The sequence below is a fragment of the Rattus norvegicus genome, chromosome 16 (genome assembly GCF_021556685.1).
Source record: "Rattus norvegicus strain SHRSP/BbbUtx chromosome 16, alternate assembly SHRSP_T2T, whole genome shotgun sequence".
Taxonomy (NCBI): Eukaryota; Metazoa; Chordata; class Mammalia; order Rodentia; family Muridae; genus Rattus; species Rattus norvegicus.
Window position 1 is genome coordinate 78754568 of NC_141549.1, and position 15014 is coordinate 78769581.

Below are 15014 nucleotides of genomic sequence, written 5' to 3' on the forward strand. Positions count from 1 at the left end.
GGAAGCCCTGGGTCCTGCTAAGACTGAACCCCCAGTGAACTAGACTGTTGGGGGGAGGGGGACAAGTGGGGGAGGGTGGGGAGGGGAACACCGATAAGAAAGGGGAGGGGGGAGGGGGATGTTTGCCCGGAAACTGGGAAAGGGAATAACACTCGAAATGTATATAAGAAATACTTAAGTTAATAATAATAATAAAAAAAAGATTTTAATGTAAAAAAAAAAAAACTTCTGCCTGTGGTTTAGGCATTCCTTCTTCTAACATCAAAGTTTGGTTTTTAATGTCCGGGTAGCTCTGGGAAAAGAAGTAGGTCATCAAGATTGCTTACCTTCTGTGTTTTCAGGGTCTAAATTAGTATATTGTAATAGGGCCTTTGTAAGGTGCACCGAAAACTGAGACAGGTTTCCTGTTTATTATGGATGACCTCTTAGAGATTTTCAAAATTTCTTGTTTTAGAACTGTCCTACAGAGACTGGCCAGGAGGCAGATTATGAATCTATTCCTGGCTAAAATAACACCTGAGAAATTATAATTCCATTGAGGATCATGGTCAGGTATGATCTCATTTCTGATTGGATATGCTGGATATATTTGATGAGTCTCATCTGCGTGGATTCTCTCCTGTTCCCACATTTGAGTGTTTGTCAGGAAGTAAATTATTACTGAGAATCATATTTACGTCATAGAAAATCTAGCTATAAGGCTGAGTAGTATACTGAAATTCTTTTCTAAAGGCAGAAGGATTGGAGGTATAGGATCCCAGTCTATTTTCTATTTGAGAAAGTTGACTTAGTGAGACAGGGACATGTATTCTGAATAGACCACCTGACCCAGCAACTTCCCTTAAAGAAAGATCGATGCAGGGTTAGATTGGGTAGGGGGAGAAGTAGGGAGTTTAGCTGTAGACCTAGAATGAGTGCTACGAGGGCTGAAAGTGGGAGCCACTGGAGGAAGATTGGAGTGGACTGCAGCTGGCACAGGAGGTGGAGAGGAAGCTGGGGAGGTTGAGCAAAGAGGCTCCGTGGATGACTCGTGAGAAGAGGAAGATGAAGAGGTTGTGATTTTAGAACAGGTTGTAGAGACAAGTCCGCAGTGGTAAGTGGGCAGTCGTTAGCTGGATCGAGTTCTGTAGTATCAACTGGTAGAGTTTTCCTAGTTAGAAGAAGTTGAGTCAGGACACAAGGAGACCAGAGAGAGGGTTTGGAGCGATGATAGGTAAAAACATTGGCATAAGGGACCTCTTTCCATTTACCTGACCACTGGGAATACGTATGAAGATCTCTTAAAGTGGTGGGATCGAATGTGTCATTACTAGCCATTTGGAGTCCTTGTGTAATGAATGGGTACTGAATCCAGACCGTATTGCAAAGGTGTGTAAGTTTGGATGCCCTCAAATCGGGTATTAGTTTTAGAGATTTGAGATTTTCCTGGTACATCTCAGAGGGCAAACTGGAGGCACAGCTGAAGACGCTGAGACAACCTTTAGGTGGTGGGGATGTTATTGAACTATTTGTACTGGAGTCACAAGAAAAAATTCCATAACTAATACCTAACACCCAGATCTACACATACCTGGTTGTCATATGGATGCTAGTGTTAGTGAGTCCTGGACTCACAGGTTTAAAAAAAAATTAGTTTAGCTAAGTGTAGGGTTTTTGAAATCCTAGGAGGAAACAGTTTGCTAGATCAGATGACATAGGTGCATTCACCCAATGGGGAGGGGTCATGAAAACTGCTTAAGAGAGAGAAGTAAGCCAAGGATCAAATTCCTAACATGGGGCTTCAGTAGGAGGCTGGTCATAGGGACTTTGGAATGTCCATCCCCTAATATCATAGAGGGTGATCAAAGCTCCTTGGGAGAAGGGGCCATGCCCACTGAACAGAATGAAAACCTTAGCAATCCACCAATGCTTGGGGATCCGCTAGCAGGAAAAGTGAGATTGTACAGCTGGTAGACCTGTCAGGGTAAGGTCTAGCCTGTGAGGCTTACCCCACGTGGCAGTGGCCACCATCCTCTAGAAGACCTAGAATGATGCTTCACTTGCTGAAGTAAATTCATGTCACTCCAGCAACATTCATCAGTGACTTTGACCACCAGATCAAAAACACGAGTGTATAATAAATAAAAATATGGATTATTAAAAGTAATTATTTGAGGACAGAGTCTGGGGAGCCCAACATCAAAATGAAGTGTATGGGTTTCATAGTGTAATCAAAAAGATCAAATGCTGTCCTTGAATAAAAGTCCAGTCATTATTATTTATGGATATTTTGAATCATTTTCGTGTGTGTGTATGTGTGTATGTGTCTGTGTGTGTGCGCGTGTGTATTTGTGTTTGTGTGTGTGTGTGTGTGTGTGTGTGTGTGTGTTATCTCATTTGATTGTATGCGTAAATTCCTGTGTACATATGTGGGAAGGCTGAAGGTAAAGTGTTTCCTTCAATGACCCAAGTTTTAAAATTATAATTTTTACTACTATTAATTTTATGGTATTTTTCCTATATGTAATATATATATATATGTTTTCCATAAAGGTCAAAAGAAGTTGCTGGATCCCCTACAAAATTATCAAAGTACTTTAATTTGGTTTGTTTTGTGCATTTTCATGGAGGAGCAAATTCTGTTCATCCCATTGGTTCTTGGTCTTTTTATCTACTTTTTCTTGCAGCATCTCACTCTAGGCAGTCCACAAGTGCCAATCTGTCGAAAACCGCCAGTGCATGGACCCCAGCATACGCCTCCTTTGGTCAGGCATGTGATTGGATTGTTGATACTTTGAGTAAAGGCTGGAAAATAAGTAAGAAAAACACAAGTTAGAGTTGAAAGCCTCAGGTCAGAAATACAAACCAATGCGCTATTATCCAGAGTCAATCCCAGCAAGCTCCCCCCCACCCCACCCACAAAATCTAGGATGTATCTTTTAGTAGAATTTAATCTAGTTCTAGCCACTGCTGCTGCCTGAAGGGGTGCTGGTCTTCCTAGGACCCAAATGTTGAAGGGTCTGCTCCATACCTGACTGATTGGAACTTTCAGGGCCAGCAGGAGGGAACTCAGTAAAGATTCTGTGTGAGCCCTCAGCTGCTTCACAGCAGCCCTGCCTCTCTTTCTCCACATACAAGTTCTAGTATCAGAAACAGCCCGTGGATACGAGTGTGTGCATTCATGTACAAGGGTACACACACACATAGAGAGACCAGACTTTGGCATAAGATGTATTCGTCAACTGCTCTCCAGCTTATTGTTTGAGACAGTCTCTCTCTGAACCTGACTCACTGAGTGGTGGGTCTGGCTAGTTGGTCAGTGTGCCTCTGGGATCCTACTTAGTGCTAGCATTGCAGATGTGAACCAGCTCTCTCTGCCTCTTGATGGATACTGGACCAAAACTCAGATCCTCATACTTGCCCCAACAATACTTTTGATCACTGAACCATCTTCCTATTTTTAACTAAGGTATTTTTTTTTATTGACTTGAGTGTTTCTTATTTACATTTCGAGTGTTATTCCCTTTCCCGGTTTCCGGGCAAACATCCCCCTAATCCCTCCCAATCCCCTTCTTTATGGGTGTTCCCCTCCCCATCCTCCCCCCATTGCCGCCCTCCCCCCAACAATCACGTTCACTGGGGGTTCAGTCTTAGCAGGACCAAGGGCTTCCCCTTCCACTGGTGCTCTTACTAGAATATTCATTGCTACCTATGAGGTCAGAGTCCAGGGTCGGTCCATGTATAGTCCTTAGGTAGTGGCTTAGTCCCTGGAAGCTCTGGTTGCTTGGCATTGTTGTTCATAAGGGGTCTCGAGCTCCTTCAAGCTCTTCAAGTTCTTTCTCTGATTCCTTCAATGGGGGGGTCCCATTCTCAGTTCAGTGGTTTGCTGCTGGCATTCGCCTCTGTATTTGCTGTATTCTGGCTGTGTCTCTCAGGAGAAATATACATCCGGCTCCTGTCGGCCTGCACTTCTTTGCTTCATCCATCTTGTCTAATTGGATGGCTGTATATGTATGGGCCACATGTGGGGCAGGCTCTGAATGGATGTTCCTTCTGTGTCTGTTTTAATCTTTGCCTCTCTATTCCCTGCCAAGGGTGTTCTTGTTCCCCTTTTAAAGAAGGAGTGAAGCATTCACATTTTGATCATCTGTCTTGAGTTTCATGTGTTCTAGGCATCTAGGGTAATTCAAGCATTTGGGCTAATAGCCATTATCAATGAGTGCATACCATGTGTGTTTTTCTGTGATTGGTTAACTAAGGTATTTTAACTTCCAGGTACCTACTTTAAACTAAGTCTTTGACCCAAATATCAGTGTGTAGGACTTGCTTAATGATAACTTGATTCCTATGTTACTTACAATGGAAATCAAAAGTAAAAATGAACTTTTTTGATAGTTTCTAATGTGTAATATCAGGTCTAAATTCCCTACTTCCTTTTTTCCCTGTCCCTCCTTCACATTCATCTAAATGTCAGACAGAGTTTTGGGGTATCTCATGGAACACAGATGCTCATCTCTAAAACAGAATCCATCAACAAAGTTAGTGAAATTATGTTTTTCTCTCTATAATTTCTGTCTGATGCAGTTTGAGGCCTCTGCATCAGTCATTCATTTCACATTCTCTCTTGTTTTAGCTCCCTCTCTTTTTTTTTTTTCCTTTTTTTTTTTTTTTATTAACTTGAGTATTTCTTATATACATTTCGAGTGTTATTCCCTTTCCCGGTTTCCGGGCAAACATCCCCCTCCCCCCTCCCCTTCCTTATGGGTGTTCCCCTCCCAACCCTCCCCCCATTGCCGCCCTCCCCCCATAGACTAGTTCACTGTGGGTTCAGTCTTAGCAGGACCCAGGGCTTCCCCTTCCACTGGTGCTCTTACTAGGATATTCATTTAGCTCCCTCTCTTAAGTTACACATCCCTTTTCTTCTGCTTGCCTACTGTCAAGGATAAAACGCAGCCTGGATCCTGGAAAGATGGCTCAGTAGTCAGGAGTGCAGACAGCTCCTGCAGAAGCCCTGGGATCCGTCTCTTCTACCATATCAGGCAGCCCATGTGTGCCTCTAACTCCATCTCTGAGAGATTAGATATTCTGTTATGGCCTCTGTGGGTACGGTACTGTGTGACAAACACCCATATACATACTCATACATAGATTCACACATGTACACATAATTTAAAAGAGTATAAACCTTTTCCACAAAATACAATTTAGGCAGAATTTGGAAAATGTGTTTCCTAGGTTCCCCTGAGCTTAATTACCCTGTACACAGTGTGTGCTCAAGGGTCTTCTTTCATTGGGGCAGGGGAAGAGGACGTTCTCCAGAAGAGCATGGGCTGCTTATTATAAAGGCGTCTCTAGGGAAGCAGAGACTCTACTTTTTAAATGCAAAGATTTCAAAATGAATACCTTTTTTTCAGATAGGAATCAAACATTCCTCATGTTGTTATTTTTAAGCTACCTGTAAGAGACTCACTTCATAATCTTAAGCTTAGCACCAGGAGTTAGGAATTGAAGCCAAGTGCTGCAGATCGGCTCAGCATGAGTTTATGTTAGGCTCCTTCATGGCAATAAGAAATAGTCTTTGGTTTGTGTTGGTAGTCACACAATGCACACTGTCTATAATGTACATAGAAGAAAGAAAGGAAAAGGAAAGGAAATAAGGGAGTTAGAAAGAGAGAAGAGAGTAAAAGAGACAAAGGGACAGAGAGACAGAGACTGACAGACACACAGAAAGAGACAAAAAGGCACACACACACACACACACACACACACACACACACACACACCAGGTAGGCAGCTTTTCTCATTTCACTTTGGGTCCACAGTACTTCCCTGACTCACCTGAAAGAGGCGACAGCAGCACCAGGAGAAATGAGAAGAGAAGGTAATGGATCCTCATGACTGAAGCCTGGTGAGGTACAGAGATGCAGAGAGACTTGAGCTCAGTGCCTTATATAGTGCCAGGTGCTGCCTCCTGCATAGGATTCTACACTGAGTAGAACCCCACTAATTACAATTAGGAAATACAGAGCACCTTGCCTCTCTTGTCAAGGAGTAGCTCTTTGAGAGCACACTCCGTGTCTCTTACGCATAGGTGGAGAGCCTCAGATGATTTCCTCCTGCACTTCTTGCCAAGAGTGTTTCCTGCCCTACCTTTTTGGTGGGAGGGACCCATGCTGTCCTGGTACAGACTTACTGGTTACAATTTGGCTTTACTTGCCTGTACCTCAGACATATGACTTGGTCATTCCAGAATCTGGCAACAGGCTTAGTCCTCAGTGAGTCTAATTTCACCTCCCCCCCATCTGGGCTTGGGCACACTCAAATGCTGGATGCAACAGAATGTGAGTCAATCAACATTCCCCAAGCTTTTCCAGGTGAACCATGGGCCTGGTCTCAGATTTCTCCACGTTACTGCACAATGTTGAAATTCATTTGCTATTAAAAACCTGCAGCAGCTGACCATCCACCCAATGTGATGGACATAGAGTCAGGTGTGCTCTTTCCTATCTCAGAGAAAGCATTGATTTGGTAACACCTTACCTGAACATGGGAGTGATATTCTGTTGAATAGCATTTACCTACCACACATTAGGCTCATGGGTCACTCCCTAGTGTCATGGGGGAAAATTATTTTTTAAGGCAGGGTTTTTCTGTGCAGTTCAGTCTGTGTTGGAATTCTCTCTGTAGACCAGGCTCAAAGAATCACCTGTTTGCCTTCCAGGTCCTGGGATCAAAGGTGTGTACAACCACATGGTGAGAAAAAAAAATGTTTTTAATCCAGAATCCCAGAACTTCAACTAACCTTTTTATAATTATCTCATCAAATGCTTCTTTAGGGGAATTTTCCTTGTACATCACAGTCCTATTTATATACATGAAGAAATATCTGGTCAATATTCCCGTACCTCCCATATGCACAAGTAGGATCTCATTAGCTGTTGAGTTTTTTTCCCTGCGTCATTTTAAATCTAAACATGCACTTTGAATTAGGTTAGCATGACTATTTATTCATAGACTTTGCTTTACTTTTGAACAAGCAATCTTAAAGAACTCTCATAACATAGGGGAGAGGCTTTAATGGGCTTAGAGGTTGAAAGGAAGTAGTGGTTCCCACATGCGCACACTTACCATTAATTCCAACTCATCCTTTTCTGGATGACTCAACTGCCTCCAATTACTATTAAAACAATGCACTGTCATTTAAAGATCCACCCATATGAGTGTGGTTTGCCCATAAAGTCCTGTTGCAATCCCAGGGAGCAGCCAGTAGCAAGCACTTCCCTGACTGATGTCTTTCCTGGTTTGAACTCATCAAATGAGGTAGACCTTGATTTAAAAAGGAAGCAAAGATAATCTGAAACAATTGGTGTGAGGGGAGGGGGGAAGAGGGAGCAGGCCTTGCCCTTTCCCTTCTTCCTTTGAGGACAAATGCATCAAGGAGATGGTGACATGAGCCTAGGTGTTGAGGCCAATGGGTTGAGTGTCTCTTCAAGAGCTCTTGTGGCTGCAGCTCATGCTTGTCTCTTTACACGGGCTGAGGTGACTTCCTGTGGTTGTATTCATCCTACTAAGTCCACGTGAAAGAGATCTCCAGGATGGATTGTCCCCCTCAGAGGCAGAACCAGCAGCGGACATTCTGGAAGACCACACAACCATCATTGTAATCAAGGACCTCTCACCAAAACCTAGAGATGAGATTTTGCAGCTTTTGGAGTGAGGACATGTGTAAAGCTAAATAAGTTTTAGTTTCCTGTGAGCTTCATGTAGTAGGTACCATAGTAACCAACAAAGCCAGGAGCTTGGGGAGACTAGACTCAGGCCCCACACCTCTCGTGTACACAGGACAAAGGCAAACAAAGTCTATATCTCCTTGGGAAGTGGCTCAGCCACCCAGCTAAGGGAAAGCCTACTGATGGGCAGATGTGATTTCAGAAAATAAAATTTCTCAGCATGATAGTTTCAGTGTTTCTTTTCAAAAGTAGTTTTAAAAATACATCAAAGAGATGGTGTTACCACTTTAAAAGTTCTTTTAAAAGTTCATTCATTTCCTGATTGGGGGTGGGGGCTGAACCTGAGGGTGGTGCTTGGTGTGATACTCTGTTGCCTTCATCTCAGCCTTTGTCTTTTCTCTTACCTTGATACTTTGTAAATGAAGTACAATAGAGCGAGCACCGCAAAGACTGGGTATTTCTGCAGACAGAGTACTCAGACTGGAACCCAGATGGCAAGACAGACCTGGCCATTCTGAGCACCTCTGGAACAGCCTAGGAATGCCAGGGTCCAGACTTGTGATGGTCATGGTAGTTGTGACCCTAGTTCTGGAGAAAAAGAATGGTCTCCATGTGGGCCAACCTTGGAAAGTTTATTTATCCATCAATGGAAATATCCCAGGATATGTGTACAAATGTTATTTCTGATCTGAGCTCTGGGCTGGAAACCCAAACGTCCCAGCAAGAGTCAAGAAATGACCTCAAACCAGCTGTGACTATGTAGAAGGACAGAAATGCCAGGGAATTTAAACTCTTACAGGGCCTTAGAAACTTCAAGAGCTCAGTAAAATAATCTCAGAAACGGGAATTAAATATATGGAGAGTTGTGGTCAACATCAAAGAATGTTTGCTTACGACACTTCAGATGATTCCATTGTTGGCAAGAGTGATGACTTTAACTTTTCCTTTTCCTTCACAGTAAAGATGCAGTAACTGCGTACAGCAACAGAGTATCCAGCACACACAGCACAGAACTGAATTCACCACCTACACAAAGGGGGAGCAGAAATGTTAAACCCTACTGTGTACATTTTCAGTTAAAATTAAATTTAGGAGCCGAAGAGATGACCTAATGGTCCAGAGCACTTGTCTATCTCTCGTGAAGGGCCCAGGTTTGATTCCCAGCACCAATACTGTGTCTGACAAACATCCCTCACTCTAGGAGATCTAATCCACCCTCTGATCTCTACAGTCACATGGTGCGCAGATAGATATGCAGGTTAAGTATTCACGACATAGAATAAAATCAATGAATCTTAAAATAAGTAAAATTAAATTCAAATACACACGGGACTGAGAGATTTGAATAATTAAATACCTTTATAAGAATCACCATCTTCAAGATGTCTGTGCCATGATTGCATGCCGGACTAGTACATCTGCAACACCACTCCTTCACCTAAGGTTTAGGAAACATCACCAGAGAAGGGGTGGAAAGTCTGTGAGAACCAGAAGACCGGGACATTAGCTATGATATTGTATCTTCTGTATTTGAGAAGGGAGCTTCACCCAGGAAATCTCAATAATATGGTTACTTAAACAAGTGCTGCCCATTGACAATACTAATTAGCATTTCAATATGGAGGGGAGAAATCTCACAGGGCCCCATCCCTGAATGAAAAGGTATTGGCAGCTTTATGGCAATTAATGGCAGCTGAGAGAGGCACAAACTTCTCCAGAAATGAACCCCCCTGTAGGTTATCCAATTCCAAGTCATTCGCTCTAAACACTCACATGAGCAACATTAAATCAACACAGAAGGCTGCATTTATATATACATATGTGTCTATTTACAAAACAACAATAATTGAAGGAGACCTTTAAGAGAAGTCACAGGAAGAAATGGAAATTATGTAAATGCAGTACTTATATATAAAGTTATCAAGAAAGTTTAAATTGTTTTTTCAAAAAATAATCAACATCTCTAGATATAGGAATATCTTTGTTTCATAATAACTTGTCCTAGTATTTCCATAGCCTGCAAAATACACTTCACTCCCCCATAGTATATCACCTGATTCTAATAGAAAAGTAACCAAGTTGCTCAGAACATGTGTAAGTGATTCAAATTATGTGTAAACGGTCTAAGAAATGAATTTGTAAAGATGTTGGCCAAAATACCACATATCAATAATTAATATATTTCACTAAGAACATACTTTTTAAAATGTATAACAACTAGAATAGTTTATCATTTACAAGCCTGTGCTATTAGTCCCGTAAAGCTCTTTTTATTACATTTCACAAGTTCACAAAACTCAAGTCCAAGTGGATCAAGGACCTCAACATAAAACCAGATACACTGAATCTAGTAGAGGAGAAAGTGGGAAAGAGCCTTGAACTCATTGGCACAGGCAGAAGTTTCCTAAACAGAACTCCAATGACTCATACTCTAAGATCAAGAATTGATAAACGGGACCTCATGAAACCAGAAAGCTTCTGTAAGGCAAAAGACATAGTCAATAAGACAAATCAGCATCCTACAGATTGGGAAAAAATCTTCACTAACTCCACATCTGATAGAGGGTTAATATCTAAAATATATAAAGAACTCCAGAAGCTAACCACCAAAAAAACCAAACAACCCAATCAAAAAATGGGGCATAGAACTAAAACGTGAGTTCACAACAGAGGAATCTGGAATGGCTGAGAAGCACCTAAAGAAATGTTCAAAGTCCTTAGAGATCAGAGAAGTGCAAATCAAAACGACCCTGAGATTCCACCTTACATCAGTCAGAATGACCAAGATCAAAACCTCAGGTGACAGCAGATGCTGGCGAGGATTGGAGAAAGAGGAACACTCCTCCATTGCTGGTGGGATTGCAAACAGGTGCAACCACTCTGGAAACCAATTTGAAGGTTTCTCAGAAAATTGCAAATAGACCTACCTAAAGACCCAGCAATACCACTCTTGGGAATAAACCCAAAAGATGCCCCACCATGCCACAGGGGCACATGTTCCACTATGTTCATAATGGCCTTATTTGTGATAGTCAGAAACTGGAAACAACCCAGATGTCCCACGACAGAAGAATGGATACAAAAAAATGTGGTTCACTTACACAATGGAATACTACTCAGCTATTAAGAACAAGGACATCCTGAGTTTTGGAGGCAAATGAAAGGAACTAGAAAATGTAATCCTGAGTGAGGTAACTCAGACCCAAAAGGACATGCATGGTATGTTCTAATAAGTGGATATTAGCCAAAAAAAAAATACAGAATACCCAAGATACAGTCCACAGAACTCAAAAAGGTCAACAAGCTGAAAGGCCCAAGTGAAGATGCCTCAATCCCTCTTGGGAGGGAGAAGAAAGCAACCACAAGGGGGGAGGGAGGGAGAAAGAGGGGAGGGAAAGGGGATGGGGGTGGGTGGAGAGGGGAACATGATCTTTTATTTGGGTGGGGAGAAAGGACTGAAGCCCCCAGGCCACCAGAAAGAATGGAAACAGGCGACCTCAAGAGGAAGGAGGTTGGGAAGACCCTCTAGAATGTACCAGAGACGCGGGAAGTGAGAGATCCTCAGGACTGGGGGGCGGCTAGACGAAAGGCCCTACAGTGGGGAGAGGGAACTTATTGAATCCACCTCCAGCAGAAATACAGGGCATGAAGCAAGCGATAGGGTTGCTATCCCACAGCCAAAGCCCTGACCCATAATTCTTCCTGTCTGAAAGAAATACAGGGATGGAAACAGAGAAGAGCCTGAGGAAAAGAAGGTCCAGCTACAGGCCCAAAGTGGGATCCAGCTCAAGGAGAGGCCCCAAGATCTAACACCATTACTGAGGCTACGAAGCACTGGGGAAGAGGGAGTGCAGGAATGGGGTTGGGGTGGGGAGGAGGTGTATGGGAGTGGAACTCTCGGGTTGGGAGTGGGGTGGACCGGGAGGGAAATAATCTGGAATGTAAACGCAAGGCCCTGGGTTGGGTCCCCAGCTCCGAAAAAAAGAACCAAAAAATAAATAAATAAATAAATAAATAAATAAATAAATAAATAAGTAAATAAATAAAGTGTTAATAAAGAATGAAGTGGTTTGTTCTTGTTTTTGTTTTTGTTTTCTCGCTATAAGTTCCTTCCCCGGATCCTTGCATAGATGGCTGTATTTTTGCTTAGCACTAAGTGTTGTCAATCTGTAGCTGGCTCTATTTTTGATCATTTGAGTATTAGTCATGCCATTTTAATCCTCACTCACAAACCTGTCAGAGAGGAAGGACTCAATTTCACGCATGAAAACCTCAGGACCTGGAAGAGTCACCAACTACCAAAGTGACAGCTGCCTTTGGAAAACAAAACAAGGACCCTGCATTCAAAGTCTTGGTTGCTAATCCCCCATTCAAAGACCAAGGCGTCCTGGTGACTTTACATCCTCATTTTATTTACAGCACAGAGCTGGAAGGGTACTCTACCAAATATCACCATTACCTGGCACTACGGCCAACCCGCCTCCCCCCTCCCCCCTCTTAGAGGCGAGCAAGGCCGAATTGGCCAGGAATCAGATTGCAGGCTACCGCCACCTTGTGGTGAACTTTTGTCTATGTCCCCTTAAGAAGAAGGTCATCCTTGGCTGCTTATCAAGTTTGATGATCATCTTTGAATCATCTCGCCCTCACCTCCCACCTGCTAGAATTACGAGCATGAGCCGACACACCTAGGTTTAGTCAGTGCTGGGGATCGAACCCAGGGCTTCATGCTTGCCGGATGAACGTTCTACCAACAGCTACTTCTACAGCCGTCATCCAGCAAATGTTTTTATTCAGACCTTTATTGATCATCTCTGGAAGTTCCGTTTGATCCTTTCTATGCTTCATCTTCTACCCCAGGAACATTGTTACCCTAGGCCTTGCTTAGGATAACTCTTTCCCACCTCTGCTGGCTAATTCTAGGATCTCAGCGCCTCAGTGGGTCTATCTTACTACACGACTTTTCTTCGGGCAGTGGACTGTATCCTTCTCCTGCTTCTCTGTCTACCCATTTTTATGGCAGTGAGCCCCTTGGATGGCTTGGACTGTCGAGTGATGGATTTGACTGTCTCCCTTAAAGGCAAGCTGAGCTCAGATTTAGATGTTTCTCCGATGACTTTCAAAAGTGATTCTGTCAGTGAGCAGCACAGTTCTTGGTAAAGAACCTGATCTGTGAATTATACCTTGGGTGTTCCAACCTTTTGGACTAATATCCACTTATCAGTGGTGCAGACCATGTGTGTTCTTTCAGGTCTGTCTGGGTTACCTCACAAAGAATGATATTTTCTAGTTCCATCCATTTGCCTAAGAATTTCATGAAGTCATTGTTTTTAACAGCCAATAGTAAGTACTCCATTGTGTAAAGGTACCACATTTTCTTTATCCATTCCTCTGTTGAAGGATATCTGGATTCTTTCCAGCTTCTGGCTATTATAAATAAGGCTGCTATGAACATAGTGGAGCACGTGTCCTTGTTATATGTTGGAGCATCTTTTGAGTATATGCCCAGGAGTGGTGTAGCTGGGTCCTCAGGTAGTACTATGTCCAATTTTCTGAGGAACCACCAGACTGATTTTCAAAGTGGTTTTACCAGCTTGTATCCCCACCAAAAATGGAGGAGTGTTCCCTTTTTTCCACATCTTTACCAGCATCTGTTGCCATCTGAGTTTTTTATCTTAGCCACTCTGACTGGTGTGAGGTGGAATCTCAGGGTTGTTTTGATTTGCATTTCCCTGATGACTAAGGATGTTGAACATTTCTTCCCAGCCATTCAATATTCCTCAGCTGAGAATTATTTGCAACCTCATAGAAAGAACAACAATATCAACCAACCAGAACCCCCAGAGCTCCCAGGGACTGAACCACCAACCAAAAAGTACACATGGGGTACACATGGGGTACCCATTCCTGGGCATTTACCCACAAGATACTCCAACATATAACAAGGACACATGGTACACTATGTTCATAGCAGCCTTATTAATAATAGCCAGAAGCTGGAAAGAACCCAGATGCCCTTCAACAGAGCCACATATGTAGCAGAGGATGTCCTTGTTAGGCATCAATAGGAGGAGAAGCCCTTGGTCCTGTGAAGGCTTGATTCCCCAGTATAGAGGAATGCCAGGGTGGGGACACGGGAGGGAGTGGGTAGGTGGGTTGGGGAGCACCCTCAGAGATGCAGAGGGAGGGGGAATGAAAGAGGGGGAACTGGGAAAGGGGATAACATTTGAAATAAAAATGTATAAAGTATTTAATAAATTTTAAAAAAAAAAGAACTTGGTAGTGTCCCTGCACTACTTTAGCAAGGCGGACCTCTCTCTCCACTTTGCTGGTGGGAATGCATTTTCCAGCCCAGCACACTCCGGCAACATCCACACACTTCCCTTCTTGTGTTTTGTTCTGGCCATGTGATGTCTTGTCCTAAGTGTCCCGTGTCACCTCTCACCCCGGGACTGAAGTCCCCTCTTCCATTCTGCTGTAGCTTTCAAACACTGTGTCCGCCTGAGACCCTATCCTCCTTTTCTCACCTCTGACAGGAATTGGGGGTATCTCATACCGAGTTTCTCTCAGTGGCTTCCTGATGCAGCTTGCTGATAACAAGACTCCGCCTCCCTGTGCCTTGGCTTAGAAACCGCCCTTTGTGGTAAAGGTGCCTGCCATTCTTCCTTTCCATCACAGGTCATTGTTTAGCCTGGAAAGAGCCTTTCACGTGGTCCTTCTTTGTTGGAAGATGAGTTATAAATTTCGTGAGGCAGGGTGGTTCTTCTGCCCTTGCCGAGAGCTTGGCTATCCTGTCTGTGCACCCCTCTAACAGGGTGCTCCCCTTTGAGAGCCCAGTTTTCCCATCTGGGCACTGCTGCTGAGAGCTCAGCTATCCTGTTTGTGCACCCCTCTAGCTGCTGTCAGGGAAGAAGACCACTGACTGGGTGTACCTGAATCACTGTCTCAACATCTAGAGGGCAGCAAAGTGGAATCATCTCTCAGCTGGATGAATGTCCTTCCACTCAGAGCTTGCTTGTTAACCAGTTGCTCGGTCAAGGCACTAAATGTTTAGAAATGGAATCAAGGCCGCGTTGTTAGGAATTAAGAATCATACAACAAAGTGTGGAAGGTGGCCATCTGTGAATGTCCACAGATCAAAAACAACTGAAGGCTTCTGGTGGGAGCGTGAGTGGTGGCGGACTCATTTTTCTTTAAAAGTGTGGATACTGGGAGTTTCACCATGTTCCTCCTCCTCTTTCTCCTTCTTTATCTTTTTTTGGGGGAATCACAAGGGTGCAGGACAAACCCTAGAGGACTGGGAAGTGA

General features: G+C 43.4%; 2 protein-coding genes across 2 annotated transcripts; one reads left to right on the plus strand and one right to left on the minus strand.

The window, feature by feature from the left end:
• Window positions 1–15014, plus strand: part of Erich1 (glutamate-rich 1) — a gene marked incomplete at its 5' end in the record, with an annotated part of 52793804 nt that overhangs the window by 47884008 nt on the left and 4894782 nt on the right.
• On the minus strand, window positions 2559–9147 carry Defb4 (defensin beta 4). Of its 2 annotated transcripts, XM_087589063.1 has the most exons (5): window positions 9067–9147; window positions 8604–8735; window positions 8114–8297; window positions 5818–7615; window positions 2559–2784 (listed from the first exon to the last, which is right to left on the minus strand). In XM_087589063.1, the coding sequence occupies exons 4-5, from the start codon at window positions 5873–5875 to the stop codon at window positions 2651–2653; spliced, it is 192 nt and encodes a 63-aa protein (XP_087445189.1). In that variant the 5' UTR covers window positions 5876–7615; window positions 8114–8297; window positions 8604–8735; window positions 9067–9147; the 3' UTR covers window positions 2559–2650.

Coding starts and splice junctions, on each gene's coding strand:
- Defb4 (XM_087589063.1), bottom strand. CDS start 5,875: ATGAGGATCCATTACCTTCTCTTCTCATTTCTCCTGGTGCTGCTGTCG. Junction 2,785..5,817: donor GCTGCTGTCGCCTCTTTCAG/GTGAGTCAGGGA, acceptor CTTATTTTCCAG/CCTTTACTCAAAGTATCAAC.